The sequence below is a fragment of the Vanellus vanellus genome (assembly GCF_965231255.1).
Source record: "Vanellus vanellus genome assembly, chromosome: 9".
NCBI classification, from domain to species: Eukaryota; Metazoa; Chordata; class Aves; order Charadriiformes; family Charadriidae; genus Vanellus; species Vanellus vanellus.
In genome coordinates, this window is record NC_138914.1 from 14,339,209 (window position 1) to 14,359,905 (window position 20,697).

General features: G+C 41.1%; 1 protein-coding gene across 1 annotated transcript in view; it reads left to right on the forward strand.

Moving 5' to 3' along the window:
• EEFSEC (eukaryotic elongation factor, selenocysteine-tRNA specific) overlaps positions 1-20,697 on the forward strand; it is a gene marked incomplete at its 5' end in the record, with an annotated part of 132,879 nt that overhangs the window by 83,703 nt on the left and 28,479 nt on the right. The window contains one exon of the mRNA XM_082487799.1: positions 6,424-6,580. Coding sequence (XP_082343925.1) covers positions 6,424-6,580 — 157 coding nt within the window. The remainder of the gene's footprint in view (positions 1-6,423; positions 6,581-20,697) is intronic.

Consider the following 20,697-nt stretch of genomic DNA (forward strand, 5'->3'; position numbering starts at 1 on the left):
CATTGGAGTTGGAGATCGTGAGGGGAGGGGACGGACTCGGGATGTTTGTATGTCTGTGTGGTGCCTTCGGAAGGGGGCGCAAGGCTGCGTCAGGTCAGCTCTCGCCTCTCTTATGGCTTCAGTTGCTTCAGGCAACTTTTTCCAGACCTGTTCCTCGTTGCCTGCCTACTTTCCAGTGAGGATTTTGTAAGCCTCTGTTCTTTGTGCCTCTCTGCCCTCCCCGAGCTATTTGTGGGCAGTTTCCTTTGGAAACAAATGAACTTACTGTCACTATCCTCGACCTACTGCTATGTGCCAGGACTGTGCACGGTTCCAAATGACACTTGCTGGGTCTCACTGATGCTTCCTTTTGGATGCTTAAGATCTCGGAACCCGAGATCACCACAGTTAAAATACTTTTCATATAGTTGAAGAAAGTGCCTGAGTCTTCTTAAGTCATGGAGGTGCCACCAGAGCCCTTTTGGCTGCTCAGAACTGCAGCCTGGGAGGAACCCTCTCAGCTGCTTCTCTCCAGCCATCTTCTCTGCATCCTTCTGACGAGGCCAGGTCAAGACTTCTGCATCTACAGGACGGCCTCTTTTCTTGGTTTGTGCTTGGATAGTAAGGATTACAGGGGTTTTAATCTTTCCAGCATTTCAAGCCAGGGCTGGCTGGAGATGGAGGTCCTGAGCAGTGTAGTATGTAGTAACAGTTTGTAGCCTCCTTTTTTCCGTCTCTGTTGATGTTGCTTTTCTTACATAAAGGGAACACAGACTAGATTGGTGTAAAGATTAATAAAATCCTGACATCAGCTGGTTTCTGACTTGGTAAAATGAACGTGTCCTGAACTAGGCTGTATCAGGAATACAGTGCCTGTGGTTTGGGGGGATTTAGCCCTTCTAAACTTCAAATAGGGGAGAAGGAAACTCCCACTATAGAGGTGCATAATGAAGTTAGTGCCCAGTTTGTACCCTGTGCGTGCCTGGAGGACACTGACTGGTATGCGTAGAGCTTTTAAAATCTAAACCGGTCTGGTTATGCTGTTCTTTCTCATTGTCCTGAGTCAATTCTCAAAGTTCCTTTTCCATTCCTGTACTGGTTTTAACGAGGTTATAGCGATGGCAAAATGCTCAGCAAAAGGAAGGGCGTTTATGGCTGCTTGTTAGAAATTCTCAAATGCAACTGTGCCTTTACTGAGAAAGGAAGAGAAGGGCAGAGAAAGGAAAATGTTTCTTGGATACGAGAAACATAGGCTGGGGAGAGATGGGATGAACATCTGAAAACCAAAGCTTGTGGATATGCAGAGACATCTGCGTGATGGCTTCTTGCTCTATTAAAACAGCTGTAATGAGACACGAAGTACTGAAGGAGATGAACTTTTCATCTCTGTTCTTTCCTCCTGGATGTACGTTCAAAGGCAGAAGTTCAGTTTGTTCGCTTAAAGGACGGTGAGAAAAAGGGTCGTTGGAGCCCAGCACGCAACCAAAAGCTTCTAGTGCTGGAGGGAATTGCAGAAAGAAAAGACTTTAATACTTTTATGCTGATGTAAGGAAACGGTGTGGCTGGACCGAATCATTTTTTCTTTGTACCAAGTTGTTCACCTGGTTCTCAGTAACAAACTATGAGCTAGAACAGTCTTTGGAGAATGAAAAAGGCTGCAAACACAATTGTCAGTGAAATCCTTTCTCCTTCATCCTTTTTGCGGCCTCATGTACCACCATTTTCTTGACGCGTGAAGCCACGTTATAAAAAAGGAGAAACGGGAATTTGCAGCTTCCAAAATATTCCCATTTCTGACACGGAAATGGAAAGTGCTTGAAACTGTTTTCTAGAAATAAATGCGCTGTCATTGGTCATGATGAAGATGTCTCAAGTGTACTTTTTCTGAAGTACAAAAAAGTTATAAAAATATTTTGCATTTTCAGTATTAGTCATAGGTTCTTTTTGTTTCCTCTCCTGTTGTTTTCTGCTTTGGTTTCAATGGGCCATTTATCAGTTTGCTGAGAATAATCCTCAGACCTGTTTTTATCCTTTTTTAAAAAAAATTGTTTTATTTCTATTTAAAAGCATATAATTTGAGATTAAATCAGAAAAGGTTATTTTTTTTCTCTCTCCGTGTCTCTTTCCAGTATTTAACACTGTTCTTTCACTTTCTCCGTCTCAAACCTTTTCTTATTTCCCATCTCATTCTGGCACTGTTTTGTTTCCTCCTTTGTGTTTCTGTTCTGATCCCCTTTTCTTTTTTTCCACAGATACGTGAAGGCACGGAGTTATTTGCCCTCAATATGTGTGTGATGGATTGTTTGAGAGGGTGTTCAGATGACAGTAATTTCCAAGTTATCCTGAGGGTGCTTTAACAGGCTGGACAGTGTAGCTATCCCTGCTCAAAGGGAAATCGCAGAGTTATTTTTCCTTAGAATTTTACTCTGGTTGGCACTGGATGCCAACACGTGTAACGTTAACTGCGCTTTTGCAAACAATATACGGTAGCGTAAGTACTGCTTAGATGGAGTGTGAGGTGGTTAACTTTTTCTGTGAACTGCTCGGTATTAGCAAAAGCGTTATGTGCCGGAGATGCACGTACTTCCCCTATGGTTATAGAGCGCTGTTTACTTTTTCCCTGCGAGCACAAAAGCCAAGTGGGAAGGGATATTTCATAAACTCGCTGCTATTGTGTCCTCTGGTCTAAGCCATAAAACAAGAGTAACAGAGACGTTCCCTTTGAACTTGAAATCCCTTTCTAAGCTGCTGATCTAACCTAAGTGAGAGGGGGAGACTCTACCAGCCAGAAAATTTTTCTCTTCTGGGTATTTCTCCCCCCCTCCCCCGCCTCTTTTCTTTTCTTTTTTTTTTTTTTTTTTTTAAAGTCCTTAAGTGAGTTTGATGCTGCACCTCTGCCCATAAATTTAAAAAAATATTATCGTAATGTAGGTCAGTGAACTGAAACGCCACTGTACACCATGGGGGATTAAAGTCAGAGAGGCAGCCCTCTCCCACTCCTACTAGGTCATATGACAATATAAACAAGAAACGCAAGGAGCCTTCAGCTTTTTCTTGCCCTAATCCTTTGTTTATGCAGCACTTAAACTGACTTTTGGGGTCGTCTCTGTCTGGCATTAAAGCCCTAAAGCTTTTTGAAGTTTCCCTGAAGTTAATAAAATTAGTCTGCCCTCATTGCTAGGCCCCTTGCTGCTGCTTCAGAGCAGACTGCGTATCCCTTACTGTCTTTGCGGCATTCGGCTTTTTAAGTTAATAATATTTTATAAAAAAAAAAAAAAAAAAAAAAAGGACGTTTGAGAGAAAAGCAGAAAGATCTCCCAAAAGGCTGTTCAGCTAATAGGCAAAGTGATTGCCATTGTAGATGTTCTGAGAACTCAAAGGGGATTAACCTAAAATCCAGCGATTCGAGGTAAATTGCTGGTAAAGTAATTGGAAGTGTTGAGTTTCAGTTGGAGAGAACAACATGCATTTCTGTGCCTTTTTTACAAAGCAAGACGAAACCAGAAATTTTTCTTTTATTTTTCTAACGTGGTCTTAAAGGTGAGAAAATGAGGTTTCCTTCGTAGCACTTATCTCTCCTTCACCCATTTATTTTATTGCAAAGGCTGATCGGTTATCTTGGTTCTTGTTACATCGGGTGTTCTCTTATTATTTAGTCGTCTTCAGGGATAAATTGGTGATAGGCTAACGGGGGGGATGGACGACATGGGATGGGATGTATAGTATTCAGTGTATGAGACTGAGACTTTGGGCTGTAAAGGTTTCCTTCCAAACAGCCACTCGGGCAGCTCGCTAATCACTTATTATCTCAGCACACCTAAAGCAGTTGTTTTTCTAATGGTATATAGAGATGCCCCAGTAACAATGGTGATATGGGCGAAACATATCAATCGGGTCAAGGAGGGATTTTTTTAACAAGTTGACCATTGGAGTGAAAGGAACGGTGCAGCTGGAGCCCTCGGTTACTTTCCTAAACTGTGTATACAAGAGCAAGGCCCTAAAAAGCACATTTACTTAGAAAAGACGAGAGGTTTTAAAATCAAAAGGTGTTAAACGACTATGGCATACCTAAATGGTGATAGATTTTGTTGCTGTTATAGTCATCAATTGTAGGTTATCACTAGCAGTTTACTCAAAGGTATCTGACGCCTGTAACACTTGTTCCCAGAAATCATTGAGGTTTTTCCGACAGCCTTGCTGGGGAGGCTCTAAACAGCACAATGCCAGCCTGGGATGATCGCTCACCCTGTAATTCCATTTTTAATTAAGTTAAAGATACCTTTGAAGTGCTCTTGGAAAAATAAAAGATGTTTATATTGTCTTTAAAGTTGGCTTCCCGTGCCATTTCGGGGGCATAACTACAAAAATAATAGATAGGTGGAGGATCCTCGCTGGAGTGGAAGAGGCGGTCTGTATTTCAAACACAGGGGTGAGAAGCGCATAGCCGGTGGTGGAGGAGAGAAATGTTCAGTTTTGAAATTCTCATCTTAGGAATAAAAGATGTATAGGAAGAGGTAATATTTTTATTTCACCAGCTATTGCAACTGAAAAAATGAAGAAGGTTTTGAAAATGTAAGTGCTGCTTCAGGTTGGAATTAACAGCTGCTTTTTCTGCTAGTCTTCTATTTCAGACCCGAAGAAAGGCAAGTGTGTGCCTGAAAGCTTATCTTCCCCCCCTCTACCACCACCTATTATCAGTGGCTCTAGTAAAAGACGTTATTCAGTTCTAAATTTAAGCCAGAGGTTGCCAAGCAGTGATGCTGCCTTCAGCGGCTCACAAGCTGTTTTGAAGCAGTGCTTGTTGAAGGGGTGGGAGAGGAGAGGCGCACCAAAAAAAAACCAAACCAGAAACATGACCTTTTGGGAAAAGATGAGGAGTGGATGTTCAGGAAGCAAATGTTGTTGAGGCATCTAAATGCTTCTGCCTACAGCCTCGACTCTGTACCCAGCCGGCAGCACAGCTGCCTGTACTCTTGTCATCTCGTAGAATCCTAGAATGGTTTGGGTTGGAAGGGACCTTGAAGATCATCTAGTTCCAAGCCCCCTGCCATGGGCAGGGTCACCTTCCACTAGACCAGGTTGCTCAAAGCCCCGTCCAACCTGGGCTCTGACACCTCCAGGGATGGGGCAGCCACAACTTTCATGTGAGAGAAGGAAGAAGGGCAGTAGACATTTCTCCTCCTGCATGTGGTCTGGGACAGGCTGAGGTCCTGCCAGTGCTCTTTAATATTGCACAGCCATTTCCAAGGCTGTTTGTAGCTAAGCAAGTAAACCCTATTAAATAAAACAAAAAATGAATTTCTGATGCTAGGTTTACTGCCGTACTGAGATTGGCATTAAAATAGAGGCATACGTATGTAATGAAACTGGGCATTGGAGTCTGTACATGCACTACTGTTTACGGAGGAGGCTTCAGGGAAGGAGAGTAGCTTTAATAAACCAGCAATACTTTGAGCCATCGTTCAAACTGAATAAAGGGGAGTTTTCAAAATTGGTTATAATTCTTTACTGTTCTAAGTCAGCTTGGTCTTTGAAGCGCTTAGGTTTATATAAAAATTGCTCCTAAGATATGAAGAAGAGCTGCAACTTTTGCCACTAAAAGGAAAAAAAACCAACCCAACTTGAAAAGATTTAAGTAATATCCCCTTATTTCTTCAGATAAGTAAATAAATGTTCTTGCCGCGGCTACGAGGTAGACTAACTCCAGGCGTTGGGTATACAAGGATATTCACACCTACAGGATTAGGCTCACTTGACTGCACCTTATACTTTGTAATGCCTAAGGGAGGGTTGTTTATCTTGCCTTACCCACCAACCTTGCTGCCTCTTGTTCCTGATAGCTTAATTAAGAATTCAACTTGGAATGGTTCTTCCCACTGGGTTACAAACCTTGAAATTAAAATTGGATACAATGGTCATAAGGCTTTTAGTTTAACAAATCAGTGTGTACGTAAAGGTGAATATTTAAAGGCTCTATTTAGAAACTCGGAGTAATTCTGTCATTTCTTTGGAAGCGCGGCTGTTGGAGTGCAGGTCTGGAGCTGAGAGACAGAATGTTTATGTAGGTGATAATGTACTTAGCTGTAGGATAAGTAGTGGAATAAACTTTTTGTGAGCGGAGGTACTTAAGTGACTTTCATGGAAACGTTTCAAAGTAGAAAAGAGATTTTAATTAACTGATCTTTACAGCATGTTCTGATGCAGGTTTTCTTCTCCTGTATTAGAAGAAAGGAAGTGAAAGCAGAAATACATTAATTCAGTCTTCTATGGGTTTAGACACAAATAGCCTGAAACTCGGCAGTTTTGATGACTCATCTAGAGTTTTGTTCATTTGGGGTAAATGGTTTTCTAAGGGCGGGGTGGTAGAAGTCACCAAACTTAGTGTACTCATAGGTAGAACTTTTCTTGTCACCGTAGACTTATGAAGCCCCGTTTCTTTTGCAGGTGATGGATGATTACAGCGTGATTGGTCGTTCGTTGTTTAAAAAGGAAACAAACATCCAGATTTTCGTGGGTCTAAAAGTCAAACTGTCTACAGGAGAAGATGGAATAATAGATGGTGGTTTTGGACAAAGTGGCAAATTTAAAATCCGAATTCCAGGTGGGTGCTTATCAGCTAACAAATACTAATCTATGTCAAGTGTAGAGCATCCTTCCGTATTGCAAGTCTGTTACCAGTAGTTTGCTGAAGCTTTGAAATGAGCTCATACCCAGTTGGACCACCGATGATTTGGTGGATTATACCTCTTCTAATGAAATGATGGTGGCCGTGGCTTGTATCGTGAGACTGAATGGCCTGAAGCCACATCTCCTGTGTCAACAAATTCGGGTCTCAAAATGCCTTCTTGTTAAGTGTCAGTAACATAGAAATCATGCTCTGTCCAGAAAGGTTTGTGGAAATCTCTCCTCTCCGCGTAGGTATGATTTGCACCAGAGTCCTTCTGAACTAATAAAGGAAAGCAAACCCGCAATCATTTTTACCTGTAGCTACTTATTAAATATAGTATAGTGGATGCAAGTTCCTTAAATTGGCTCTGTTCTGCATGTTATTACCTAACTTGCCTTCAAGCAAAAACTGCTTGATAAATGAGTTTTTAGAGATCTTGAGAGGGTTGGGTTTTTTTTATTGCTTGTGTCTCCTGGTTTTATGATAATATATATTACTGTATATTTCATCCTTGGTGAACTACAGCAAGGATTTATGCCTCCTTAGGTTAGGGCATGGGGAATGATGGGTGCTAGAGTTTATAAGTGTCATTACAGAGTTTTTTTGCCCCTGTTTTTAAGGTAGCAAAGTTGTTCTGAGCCTTTTCAAAAGGCAGTAATAGGTGCTGCATTTAACTCAGATTGCGGGATAAGATTTACACGATACTAGAACTACTTTGTATTTCTGTAGTGTCTTCAGTCCATTTGTCACTAGTTAATCCTCTGCCCTCTTTTAAGGAGATGAGCGAGATTATTTCTGTTGTACAAGGGGAGAAAAGAAATCAGGATGTTCTATGACAGCAAACAATCACACATAGCGATTGAGCTACAGAGAAAACTGAAGTTCCCTGATTTCTTGCTGAAAATGGACTATTTTCCCTTTAACTTAAGACTTGATGCAACTGCACTAATTTTGACCCTCAGAAAATTTCCTTTCGTCTTCTTCCTATCGCAAGATAAGAATTTCTGACTAGACAAAAACCCTCCTGTGTTCTATCCAAGCTGTAATTCCAGTTTTGTCATCGAATGCTGGACTTTGCAAATGAGTCTGAGAGCCTAATAGGCAAGCACAGTGCATATTTAAAGAAAAGTTGCACCAGATAAATGTATGTTTTGCATTTTTGAGTATAGAAAAGCTTTTAAGCGTTCACTGAGATATAGGTACCTTTAGGTAGGTGGTGAAATGATGTGTAAATGACCTTAACGCTGAAAAGGGTTCAAGCTGAAAATCAAGATGATATCTTGCTTAAAAATGTAGCGTTCTTAGTAGCTTTTCTTTCCTGGAGGCAAAAATAGGGTGAAAGAGAAGAACAACAGGAGGATAGCATTTATGTTGCTGTTGCCACATTTTTTGGAGGGAGGAAATGGTTCTTCATGGGACGGGGAGAAGCCTAATAAGGAGTCTTTATCACTGTTGTGGATGTAAGCAGGAACTATAATTGCGAACCAGCAGTCATATTAAGAAAATCATACACAGATTTAGAAAATTGCTTTTTGCTCTGTATATTGAGTTAGTGGGAAGAAATGATACCTTTCACCAAGGTGTTTGTTATCTAATCTTGGTTATACTCTTCTGATGTTTAACAGCAGACCATGAAACAGAGGACCCTTTATAGTTAGTTCTTTCAATGAGAAGAATATGTAGCAGAGTACTATAATTCAATACCTCTCTAAGGTAGGCGGAATAATACGACTTAGTTTGCTTTGCTTTAGTCTGGGTCAAACTTGGGTACTCTTGACGTCTGGAAAGAAGAGGCAATAAGCTAAACTAGCTCAAGTTAAGAGTATCAAACAACGCGTGGCTAGCAGGGGAAAGAACTGCAGAATTTGGAAGGGCCCAAAAACCTGTGTCTTTAAGAGTTGCAGAGATTTGTGTGTAGGGGGAGGGCTATTGCTGTGATGCTGTTTAAGTCAACTGCAGTTCACATTCCTTTGTTAGGTCAGTGTTGCTTTTTTAATGTGTCTGCATCCTGTTTGTGGTTGGTTTTTTTTTTTATTAAATTTAACTGATCAGACTCTTCTCTTCCTTCCCTCCCCATTCGTCAGCCTTGCCTCTCCTCATACAGTCTCTCTTACAGATTTCTTTTGTGAAGAGCTCCTCTTAATTTTTCAGAAGTTATTTCCCTGCGATTCCTTCACAAATGTGTTGGGGAGTGGGAGGGAAGGGCAGGAAACGTGCAAGTTGAAAACTGCCTTGGACCCGCCTCAGCCTGGCAGTCAGTCAGTCCTCTTGTATTTAGAATCAGTCTTAACCTCTGGAATTGAAGAGCTTGTTCGGGTGGTAAACCCGACGATAGCTGAGGGCTGGTTTTAGAAACAAACCTCTACCTAGTGATAAAAATCAGGTAGATGTATCAGAGACTTGTGGCCTGACTGCTTAAGGTGATAGCAGACCAGGGCACGTTGGAGGGTGTTACGCGGTCCCGCTGGTGCCAACAGCCTCCAGCACCGCGGCTGCTCACATCAGCAAGCCTTGGGCTCCCCAGGTGGTGTTCCGTAGCCACTTGGAAATGGCTTGTGTTTGCCTATAGATCACAGCCTGGGAACGTTGTCTTACGTCGTCTGTGGGCTGAAACTTGGCAGACCTCACGACTGGGAATGGCAGAACACAGATCTGTTTCTTATTCTGGCAACGGTTGTGTGCAGCAATAAGTCAGATGCTTCTCTCTGCTCTGTGAAACGGGGATAATTACTATCCATTCTGAAAAAAAAAAATAATGCAATCTCTGATTTATATTTATTCCAGACTTGGAGCATTAATATTTCTTGAAAAGGCTTAATTATCTTTCTTTAGAGTACAAAACACACATCGAGAGTACAGCATGCAATTGGAAGTTCCTTCGTCGCTGAAAGATGTCAGCAATTTGGAAGAAATTCAGGGAAGAGCAGTAAGAATGCTGGAGAGGCTGAAGGGATTGATTTATGAGGGAAAGAAGATGAAAAGAAATGCATGAAACTTGGCTAAATGATGTCTAAGTGGGAGATATGATTATCTGCAAGTATTTGAAGAGAATAATGGAGAAGAATCCCTTAGGGTGGTCCAAGGAGGTAGAAGTAAAGCTAATAACATGAAATAAAGCAAAGTGTAACTTGACTATTGAGAGATGTTATTTAGCAGAGACTTCTTGCGCTGCCAAATCATCTATGTGGAGGAAGAAGTTGTAGTTCCATTTTGAGAATACTTGTGTAGTTTGCCTGGATGTTTGCTAGTGCCTCTGCCGGAGTAGAACAGGCAGGCAAGGCAGCAGGGTGGTGGAAAGTAGAAGGACAATGTATTTTTCATCTTATTTCTGTGTTCAGGCACGCTTTTGTTGCTTGAATGACAAGGTATAACCCACTTTCTAGACTGTTTGCAGCAGCATCTAGTTTAAAAAAAAAAAACAACCAAAATCTGGCAGATCTATATAGGGTTAGACTGTGGAGCTGTTTGTGTTTTAACTGAGGAAAAAGTTTCAAGGTGTGTTAATCGACAGGATGACGCTTACTTTCCAGACTGGTTGTATGATCAAATACATAAAAAGGAGGACATAATCTCTAAAGTCATAAGAGACTTTTGCTTAGTGTAACAAGATGCTTAAAAAAACAAACAGGATTTGAGAGGCAATTTAAGCTACAGTGCTTTGTAAGTTATGCGTATGTGAGGGAGCGAGCTATTGATGAAGTGCTTCTTGCTGAGGTGGGTGATATGTGGCGGCTGTTTTAGTTGTAAATGGGAACTGCATTATGTAGTCAAGGTAAATGAGTGAAATGCACTGTTCACCTTTGAAATCAAGAACAAGTTTGGGGAGGCAGGAACTGTGTGTTTAAGTGTCTTATTCTAAAGAAGACAAAAGCTAACAATCATAGTCTTTAGAAAATGCTTATTTCAACATACGTTGCACCTAGGAATGTCATGCCAGATGATAAGAAATTCAGAGGAAAGTTCAGTGAATCGTTTGAATAACTTTAGTACTAATTGTGGATTTTGTTTAACTGTCTCTCACCCAAGAATTGACCCCGTAAAATTCTGCTTGGTTTGCAAAATCATGATCTGTTGATGTGTCTCATGACATCTTTTAAAAGATTGGCTCTAGATATGCCCGTTTCATTGGTTTTGGCACGTTACATTTGTCTTCTGCTTAATTATTTTAAAATGTAGTGACTTTTAAAATCTAATTGGAGCATATGTGATAACTCAGGCATAGTTCACTTTCCTTTCTGTCTTAGCATCTAGTTGCTGGTAGAGTGTTAATCCTTTCTGAGGCACTGCGGTGTGTTGGACTGCAATTCTTTTCTTCACTTTTTGACTGGATACAGTAAAAATTGCTATATGTGAAATGAGTTAAAAGCTGCCTTATTTCCTAATGCGAAAGAAGCAGTGCATATCTAACAGTCATAACAACTGAGCACACTTCTGAATTGAGCAAATTTAAATGTAATAAAAGGTACTCTTTTCATAAGAAGATATACAGATGAGAGTATTAAAATACGAGCTTTATACTTTGCTTTTCTTTTTACCTGTACAGGATAATGGTAGTTTTAAGTTTCTTACAACAGGTGAAGACAAACTTAGTTTTGACCTTGTCTTTTGTTGCCAGTAACTTTTTGCCTTGCTTTTATTAGTGTTGTTGCATATGAGAAAGGAAGTCTCTCTTCATTCTTTTCACTGCTTGTCGTGGTAGAGGGGTTGAATATGCCATAAAAGTCTGTTCTGAAGTAATAGCACAGGTGTCCTCCCTAGTTCAGGGGACACAATGCCTCTGGGATCCTGCAGTGTTGGTATAAGATCATAGAATCACGGAATGGTTTAGGTTGGAAAGGACCTTGAAGAACATCAGGTTCCACCCCCCCGCCATAGGCAGGGACACCTCCCACCAGACCAGGTTGCCCAAGGCCACGTCCAGCCTGGCCTTGAACACTTCCAGGGATGGGGCCTCAACAACCTCTCTGGGCAACCTGTTCCAGTGCCTCACCACCCTCAAAGGGAAAAACTTCTTCCTAATGTTCAATCTGAACCTGCCCCCTTCTAGTTTAAAGCCATTCCCCCTCGTCCTATCGCTACATGCCCTGGTAAAAAGTCCTTCCCCAGCTCTCCTGTAGGCCCCCTTTAGGTACTGGAAGGCCGCAATAAGCTCTCCCTGGAGCCTTCTCTTCTCCAGGCTAAACAGCCCCAACTCTTTCAGCCTCTCCTCATAGGAGAGGTGCTCCAGCCCTTGGATCATCCTCGTGGCTCTCCTGGACACGCTCCAGCAGGTCCATGTCCTTCTTATGTTGGGGACTCCAGAGCTGGATGCAGTACTGCAGGTGTCTCAAGTGTTAAGAATTAAACAATGTGTCTTATTCTTCAGAGTTTCTCATATTCTTATGTGTGAAATTAAGGCTAGAAATGATGAATATGTTTCTCCCTTAGTGTACTGTGGAGATGGTGTATCTTTGTGGTTTGGTGTTTTTATGTTTTGTCACATACTTGTTCCGTTGGATGGGATCCCACAGTGGCTTGCAAAGTGGTTAATGGCATAGTGGGAAAGCTGTGATGTAAGAGCTGTGGGTGGACAGTGCTACTCTACGTAATTTCAATTCCAGTTAAAAATTGTGGGTTTAAAAGTGAGACTCAAACCAGTTATTTTTGAGCACTCCACTTAAGCAGGGAAGTTGTTTAATAGAGGTTGAATAGTGTGAGGGAAATTAGAGTGATACAAAGATGGAAAAATGCAACAGTAAAATAATTTGTGAATCACATTGTTTTCAATACCTTCCCCCTTCAGAAATATCTTGTGCTTTTTTTGATATCTTTTTATTATTATTATTCAAGGGGTGTTTCGTTTTCTTCATGTAGCGCTCAACACACCAACGTAGCTGGCGTTTGTGGAATAGTAGTTACAGGGTTGGGTTTTTTTGACAACTGTAGGAGACAAGCTTTAAATAGTTGACTGGAGATAAATGTCATATTCCCAATTTTGTAATTTGGAGGGCAGTCCTTACTGACATCAGCAGGAATGGGGCAGTCTAAGCCTTTTCATTGCCCTGAGAATAAGGAAACATCTTGTCACTGACTAGCGTACTTTTTTGTGGGAGATCTCAACATTTGAAATTCTTTGCTTGTGTTGCATTAAAATAGGATAATCTTCTTCTTTTAGGCCAAATGAAATTTAGGCACGTTTAATGTCCGTGTTTGCCCAGCCTGGCTCCTCTTTTAATAAAAGAAAATAAAAAATTGTTGGCTGTGAGGGTCTGGTGGGTTGCCATCCCCTGTCAGTATCAGGTGAGGCTGAGCAGGATTTCAGTCAAGAGGAAAAACAAAAGCCCAAGGGCAAAGAAATCTGTGTAGCTGTGTTTTATTTAAAAGCTGGAGATTAGCTCTGCTTGTTCTTTCACAGTCTCTCTTCCCCTACCCTCTAAAACAAACAAAACCTAAAATCCTTAAGGGGTACTTCAAGCATAAATCTCCTTCTCTCCTTTTTGTGAAAGTTGGCTAGTGCAGTATGGACAGGGGCTGGGAGAGGATTGTTGCCAGGGAAGCATCACTTCCCTCTATGATCCCCTCTTGAGCGGATTAAACCGTAGCGATGTGAAAGTCCCGGTGACCACATAAGAACTGGGAGTTTGTACTGCAGCTATACAAAAAGGTTGGCCTGAAGGAATCAAGCCTACCTTTTAAGCGATGACATCCTGTAAGCCCATATTGACCTTTGGAGCCGAATATCCAGATTTATTGACCTCGGAGTGTTCTTTTTGTGGAATCAAAGTCAAGATTTGTGCACGTTCCTTCTGAATGAAAACAGAAGTCAAGGAAGCGTTAACTTGTTAACTGGTTGGCTGCCTCATTCACGTTAGGATCAGTAGATCCTGGTCTTGACTGGATCTGAATTGCAGGACTGAGTCTCTAAACTTAGAGCTTTGAAGCGTGATGTGTTTATTGTAAGACTGGATTTAGAGGCAGCCGGTCACTGCATGCCAGAGTAGATGGCGTGCCTATGGGGGAGGTTAAAGTTCTTCAGATTTCTTTGGATTTCAAGTTGCCGTTGGAGTGTCTGTTCAGCAGATTGCTCTCCTGGGATCAGGCAGACATGGATGATAAATTAACAGACACCAGGTGACGTAGCGTTTGAGTGCTGCAGGGGAAGAAAAAGGTCCAGCTCCTGTGCAGGCGCTTGTTTTGGGTACAGTATAGGCTACACAGCAGTATTCTGGGTAATTGAAAAGAATGAGGTGGAGCTGTCCCCACCCACCCTTTTTGTGTCTGTGCAAGAGGAGCTGTAGGAAAGTGTCATTAATACAATGGAAGGACCATTACTGGTCCTAAATCCATATAACGTAATCTGCATTTCTTCCCAACTCGCCACATGCACCAATGACCATTGCGCTGCCCTTGAAGCTAGGGCTTTGGGTGGTCTTCAGGATTAGGTCATACTGGGCTCTGACCAGTTGTTAGATGGTGGTAAAGAGCAATGTGGACTGAACCCTTCTTCCTACCCTGAATAGCAAAGCACCTTATACTGGCAATAGCGTGAGCTTAGCCTTAAAGCAAACCCAGCTTTTAACTCTGGGCTTTGCTGGCTTTTGTGTTTGTGCTTAGGTGATTATTTCTATCACTTGTATTCTGTAAAGCATGTTTTTGTGAGCTTTTTTCTTTTTTGTATTTTGAAAGCAGTAAGGATGTAGACGCTGCTTCAATCTAAAGAAAATTACTTTGAAAAGACAAGAATATTAAGATGACAAGGTTAAGCATTTAAAATTTTGGAATTTAAAAAAAGAGTATCTTAATTAGGTCTCCATTGTGCAGATGCATTCCGATACCAGGTCCAATTATGTGATTGCATTCCCCACACTGACACACACGAGGAATACATTGCTGGGTTTGGGTGATGCTTCATAATTGACCTGTTGTCCCATACTATTTTGTTTCCCTTGGTGAGTAATCAACTTTTATTTTTTTGCACTTCATTGGAGTCCTGGTGTGAATGTGACATTGTGTGATTTAAGGAGGAAAAAAATCCTATTAAGGAAAGAAAAATAATTCCAGCAGATGGGATCTGTTTGACTGCAGCATGGGTATCTTTACTTCTGCAGAACTTCTGCTGCTTAGGGGGGGAGTATCCCCCAAACCCCTATCTTGACATCACTTACGTTTTCTTCTTTTAATATTAGTCTCTGACCTCCCTTGAGCCCCCCTTTCACTTTGACTGAGTTTCTGCCAATGCTCTTCCCTCTCTCCCATCTGCTTCTGCTGCCTCTGCTGGTGTCCCCCCACCTCTGTCCTTCTTGGTCTCTGAAGTCTTACATCCATAACGTCTTATTTTGTCCTCTGATATTTCTGCCAGTGTTTTCAGGCAGCTGTAGGGCTGTACAGGGGTAGAGGCGATTTGTTTCTGACCTGTGGATCCTCTGGTGGTGTTATACTGTGAGTTTTTGAAAGGAAGGGCTGCAGGGAACATCCAGTCTATCTCTGTGCTCGAGATTGCCCTCTGCAGATAGAGGCTGTAGAGAATTTAGCTGCCAAAATAGTCTTTTCCAAGCTCGTGCTAATTAACGGCTTCCTTTTTTGCCTCCAAGAACCAGCGATTGCTCTACCGGTATCCTAAAGTTCAGTTTCGGATCCCTGTTGCAAAATAGAAAGATGCTATAGTTAGAATTTGTTTATCTTAATTTGAGGATAAAATGTGGATCTGATAGTGTGGGGAGAGTCTGAGAGACGATTGTGGCTTTTTACAAGTATTTTGAAACTGAACAGTTGTTATTTCAGTTGGCAGTGACATTGGTAGTCAGCTGTCCAAAGTACTCACAACAGTAAGCCTCCAAAGAATGAATTTTCTTTTATTAAAAAAAAAAAAAGACATTGTGTAAAGATTGTTTCTTTTCTTAGATAAACTCAGGTCATATATATATAAGATTCTCCTAAGCCACAAGAGCTAGATACATAAATTAAGCAAACTGAGATTTGCACTCAGTTGCATGTTTTTAAGATCCGGGATTTCAAAAGAAGTGCGTTTATCTTGAGATTGTGGTAAAACTGGGAGCTGGTAGTGCCGCTGCGTATTATAACCTTACTTCTGTGTAGGGTCTCTTGTGGTCATAAGTCTTTCCAGTTAATCCAGGCTTTGTTATTTTGGGGGAATGTAGTTATTGTGGAAAGTTGCATTCCCTGGGAGAAAAGAAGCATCCTACGTATTTAGAGCTGCTGCCTTGCTGAATTTTGAATAATTACAACAGCAACTGTAAGCTACTTGGACCCCATCGCACGGTCCGGATCACTGGCAGGACGTGTCTGTAATTGATGCAGCTGAGCAGGCTGCCCTGTGCTGAGCTTTTATTTGCCATCGCATCACCACTAACTTATCCAGTGACCTTTTCCAAATTATCTAATATCTTTCAGCTTCATACCGCTGTTCTGTAAACTGCCCCCATCAGGCTGTCACGAGCCTTGCCTCATGTGCGTACAATATCCTTTGAATGAGTTCTCTTACTGATTAGCTTTTTGAAGGAAAGGGGGGGGGAGAGAACATGTTGGGTGGCAAAATGAAATATTCAAAATGATGAATGAACAAGCTTATTTCCCCTATAAAAGTGATCCTGCCCTATTTTGCATATGTCATAGTTGCAAAGTTGTGTAAATGTACAACTGCAGAGTAGAACTGTGCTCAAGCCTTAACATTTTTGCTGCATTGTCGCTTAGGATTTTTTTTTACTTTAAGTGGAGGTGTCTTGCTACACTCACTACAGACCAAATATCCTGTTCCTTACTGACCAAATTCTGTGTTTAATTTTGACTTCACTGGATTTATGCTGCTGAAATTGCGAACAGTTTGGATTAGAACATGGCATGGAACAACACAATCACTCTTACTTTCATGAAATACTACAGAAGTTTAGTGTACTACACATCCTGCACACAAGAGCAGGATGCGTGTGCTACCTTCTGTTTGGGTTTTTTTGTTGTCCTTTTTAGGTGTTTCATTTTGCAAATTCAATACACTCTTGCTGTAATCCCAAGTGTGAAAACATTTCTTTCTTTTCTTGAGAAAGAATATAGTGAGCAGTTGTTTTTATTATGTGTCTATACAGTTTGACTGAGCAACCTTAGAGAACAAAAGAAAAAAAAATAATCCTGTAATAGCTTAATTCTCCTAGAGCAAATGGGAATATACATTTTTGGTTTAATTTTCACCTAGCTCAACATAAGAACCCTTATACTTTCCAGTATGAGTTTGGGATGCTCCAGTGTGTCCCTTGGGGAGGAAAAAAAAAAAAAAAAAACAAACCAAAAACAACAACAACAAAAAAACCACAAACAAACAAAAACAAACAAACAAACAAAAACCCAAACCAAAACTGAAGGGACCAAGTACAGTTGCTTCCGAAGAGTAACAAAACTTATATGTCTGATAAATGTAAAATTAGAATTTCTACCAGTTTTGGTGAATTTCACTGTTGCTCACTTAAGTGTTGTCCTCCTCCTGGAAAAGAAAAGCCCTTTTTCTTGCGAAGGACTTAGTTGATGTCAGTACAGCTAAATGTGAGGGATTCAGAGGATCCCCGTGGGTTCGGTTACGGGACTGAACTGCCAAAACACGGTACTTTTAAATTGATTGCGAAGTGCTCCAAAAAACGTGCTGGTGACTCGCACGTTTTCTAGGTGTTGCCTCTGCTTTAGGTGTTTAAGGGGGAGTTGTATTTTGAAGGGCTGCTTGTTTTGGTGAGAGACGATGGTGAAGTATCCCGGGCGCAGGCGGAGCGTGGGAATTCAGGGCGAGCTGTTCGTGAGGAATTCGCTCAGCCCTTCTAGCGGGCAGCCTTCTCCAAAAGCCCTGTTGTTTATGTAGAGCAAGGAAGTGGAAGCCATGAGATCTAGGTTGTGTTCCCTGGTCCATCGTTTATTTATACAATAGCAAAGAAGGAATTATTTCTGCTTTCTTTTGTGCTAAATGGCATGCTGCTGTCTTTGGGTGTTGCAGTCCTCACTCGTCTTATGGCTTTGCAGTATTTGGGTGGAAAATACTTATGTTCCAAGCCTTTATGTAATTTAACTTTGATCTTATTAAGTGTCTCTACGAGGGTAGCTCATGCATTCAGGTTGCCCTCTTGGAATGAAATTTCTCTCCCTTTCTGTAAACTGTTTGTGCTTATTTACTCGATTTTGATCGTTCATCCCTTGGGCCTTTCACCTTCCCTTTCCACCCGTGTTTGTTCTGATATCTTTTTGAAGTCTGAGTAAAAACATACACCATGGGGGCTTCCTGGAGGCGTAGAGCTTTGCGGTTTGCAAAGTGAAGGCTATTTGAAGTATTGACTCTCAACAGCGGCCGGTGCTTAGTGGATATGAGAGCTGTTGTGTGACAAGGACATTAACCTTGAGAGGCTGATCCGTGTTTTGAGTTCGGGGACAAAAAAAATAGTTGTTCTTAATAGCATGCATTGATTTCAAGGAAGTCTGTGTAAAGCAGTCTTTGGTTTGTGTTTTCACAAAGGGATTTCGGTGTTTAATAAAGAATAGGAAATAACTGGAGCTTCAATAGACGTGTTTTGATAGGGGGGGTCTGCTGTAACGTGATTTTTGTATAATATTATACATAAGCAACAAAAGCATTTCCTGCCCATAACTATGGTATTACTGCATTTTAAAAAGCTGCAGAAAATACTTTAAAAGTACTTAATACCTGGAATAAAAGTTATGGGTAAAATAGAGAAAACCATCATCTTGTTTAGAAGTGTCTTTCGTCTAATATCCAAGGTTGTAACATCAATCACAAGAATCCCGTATTGTGTACTTTTGTGCTGGGGGTTTTATTGTAATAGGTTTTTTTAAACCTCTGAGCCCTCAGTTCTCCCCACCCTTTTACCCCCCCCCCCCCCCCCCCCCCCCCAACTATTCCCCATTAGGAAATAAAGACAATTTTGTAATTTGGAGAACCTGTTCTTCCCTCTTACAACTGATGAGCTACCCAGTTTCATTTTGCTGATGTCTTACCCTAATCTCTCTCTACTCTCCCCTCCCCACTCAATTCCCTCTGTATTTGGCCATTTGCCTGTTCTCGCTCCTACAGCCCCTTCCTCTGCCAGCCATCCTTGCCCGTGCAACCCTGAGCAGCCTCAGCTGCTTTTTTTTTTTTTTTTAAATAAGGTAAATAAACAAGTACAGAACCCTGAACTAAGGAAACGGACCTGTGCCATCCCTTCGGTTGCTCTGTTGTTTCATCCTAAACTGTCTCTTTGTATATAAATGAAGAACATTGTTTGTATGGTACAGTCTTTTGCTGTGCACCTGAGAATTTTCAATTCAGTACCTGGTTTTGCTGCCAGGTACGTATTTACTTCTGAATGCATTCGTTTATCTTCTCAGTTTTCTGTCTGTGAGAGAAGAATAACATTCCCTTTTTCTAATTTGACCAGTTAATGTATGGATGCGTTAGGCAAGGGACTGTTTCCCACTTTATCCTAAAGCATCAGCTCATCGGGATCGGTATTATCATATGAATACAACACGAAGAATATGCATTTGTTTTCCTTATGATTGCGATGAATTATCTTTTCAAGCTGGCACAACGGTAACGTGGGCTGTGCCGGGTGTCCCTACAGGCACCAGAGAAAGACGGCGTTTTCAAGGACTGAAAATGTGCTAAAGAACGCAAGTTCCTGCTGACAGGAGCAGGCTGTTCATCACCAACTGAGGATTTGCTTTTCATGGCTCATTACAATCGACTGTTCTCACAAGTACCTCCTCAGAAGATGTACGAAGATTATAGTCCCTCTGGAGTTCATGTGGAAATTGATGCCTGGCTCCCCAATCCCTGACTTTTCCCCCCTCCCCCCTAGTTTTTCCTCATATTTGCCTTGTTAATGCTCTTAAGTAGTTTGAGGACATAGTGTAATTGGGTTTGTCTGTGGTGTTTATTTTTTTTGTCTTGAAATTGTGCACAATCAGAACAAGATTGACTTATTCAGTAAATTGTCAGCATTTTTATTTTTTACTTTAAGTGAAACTTAAGCTTGGGTTTAATAACCCGGGCTCTGTCTTGAATAGTTCTTCCTTTGAAAAGAAGTTTAGTATTTTAAGAACTCTGTTCCATTGGCTAAGCCATATGAAGGCCAAATAGAAATGAAAGTTTTTGGAGAAAATTCTAAAATATGTCTCTCTCTTAACATTTACCAATATATTCCTATGAAAAATCAAATTAATTTCTCACACCTCTGAAAATAGAATAACTTTACTATTTCTGTCCAGTTGATTGTCCTGCACTTCACTAGTGTTTACTCTTAAATATATGATTAGGTTTCACAGTAAACATATGCTGGAGAGAAAATGGGAGTGATTCTCATTTAGAACTTGTTTCTTATAAGTACAGGAAAAAAATCAGTTTTATTTGGCATTTGGAAAAAATTATAGGTAGATTAACAACAGATTTTAAACGTCTTTATTATAGTGCAAAATCTTACAGAAAAAATATTGATATTTGTAAGGAGACTGTGCTGTAGAATTTTGCAGATGAGTTTGGTTGAATAACCTTACTCTCTCTAATTTTCATAAAGGATGGATTTCTAATATACACAAATTGTTGCTTTTAGGACGGTTAAGGAGAGAGAGCCTGTAAACGTGGGGGAAGGGTCTGTGTTATTCAGAGTCTGAAGTTTCCTGGTTTTCCTTGCCGATGGTCAGGAATCTCCTGTTAAAGACCTGTTGATTCTCTCTGTACTTAAAGCTCTTACTCTTCTATTAGATGGGGTTTTGATTTTGGGACGTGTACATACGGATTGCGCGTATAATAAGTGGAAGCATGTTATGGATTCCCGGCTACTTGCATTGAACCAGGTAGTTAGCATGGGTTTGGGATGGAAAAGGAGGAAAAGACCAGCTGTAAGCAAATCGATGGAGGGTATTTCAGTTCCATCCCTCCCAATTTTTTTTTTTCTAATTGAAGCTGTCTGAGCCAGTCTTAATACAATTTAGTTTTCGCCAGCCAGAAGGATTTTATTTATGGAACGGGGCCTGGTGGAACTTCCTCCGACCCCGGAGAAGCTGTGAACGGGAGAGAGCTGATG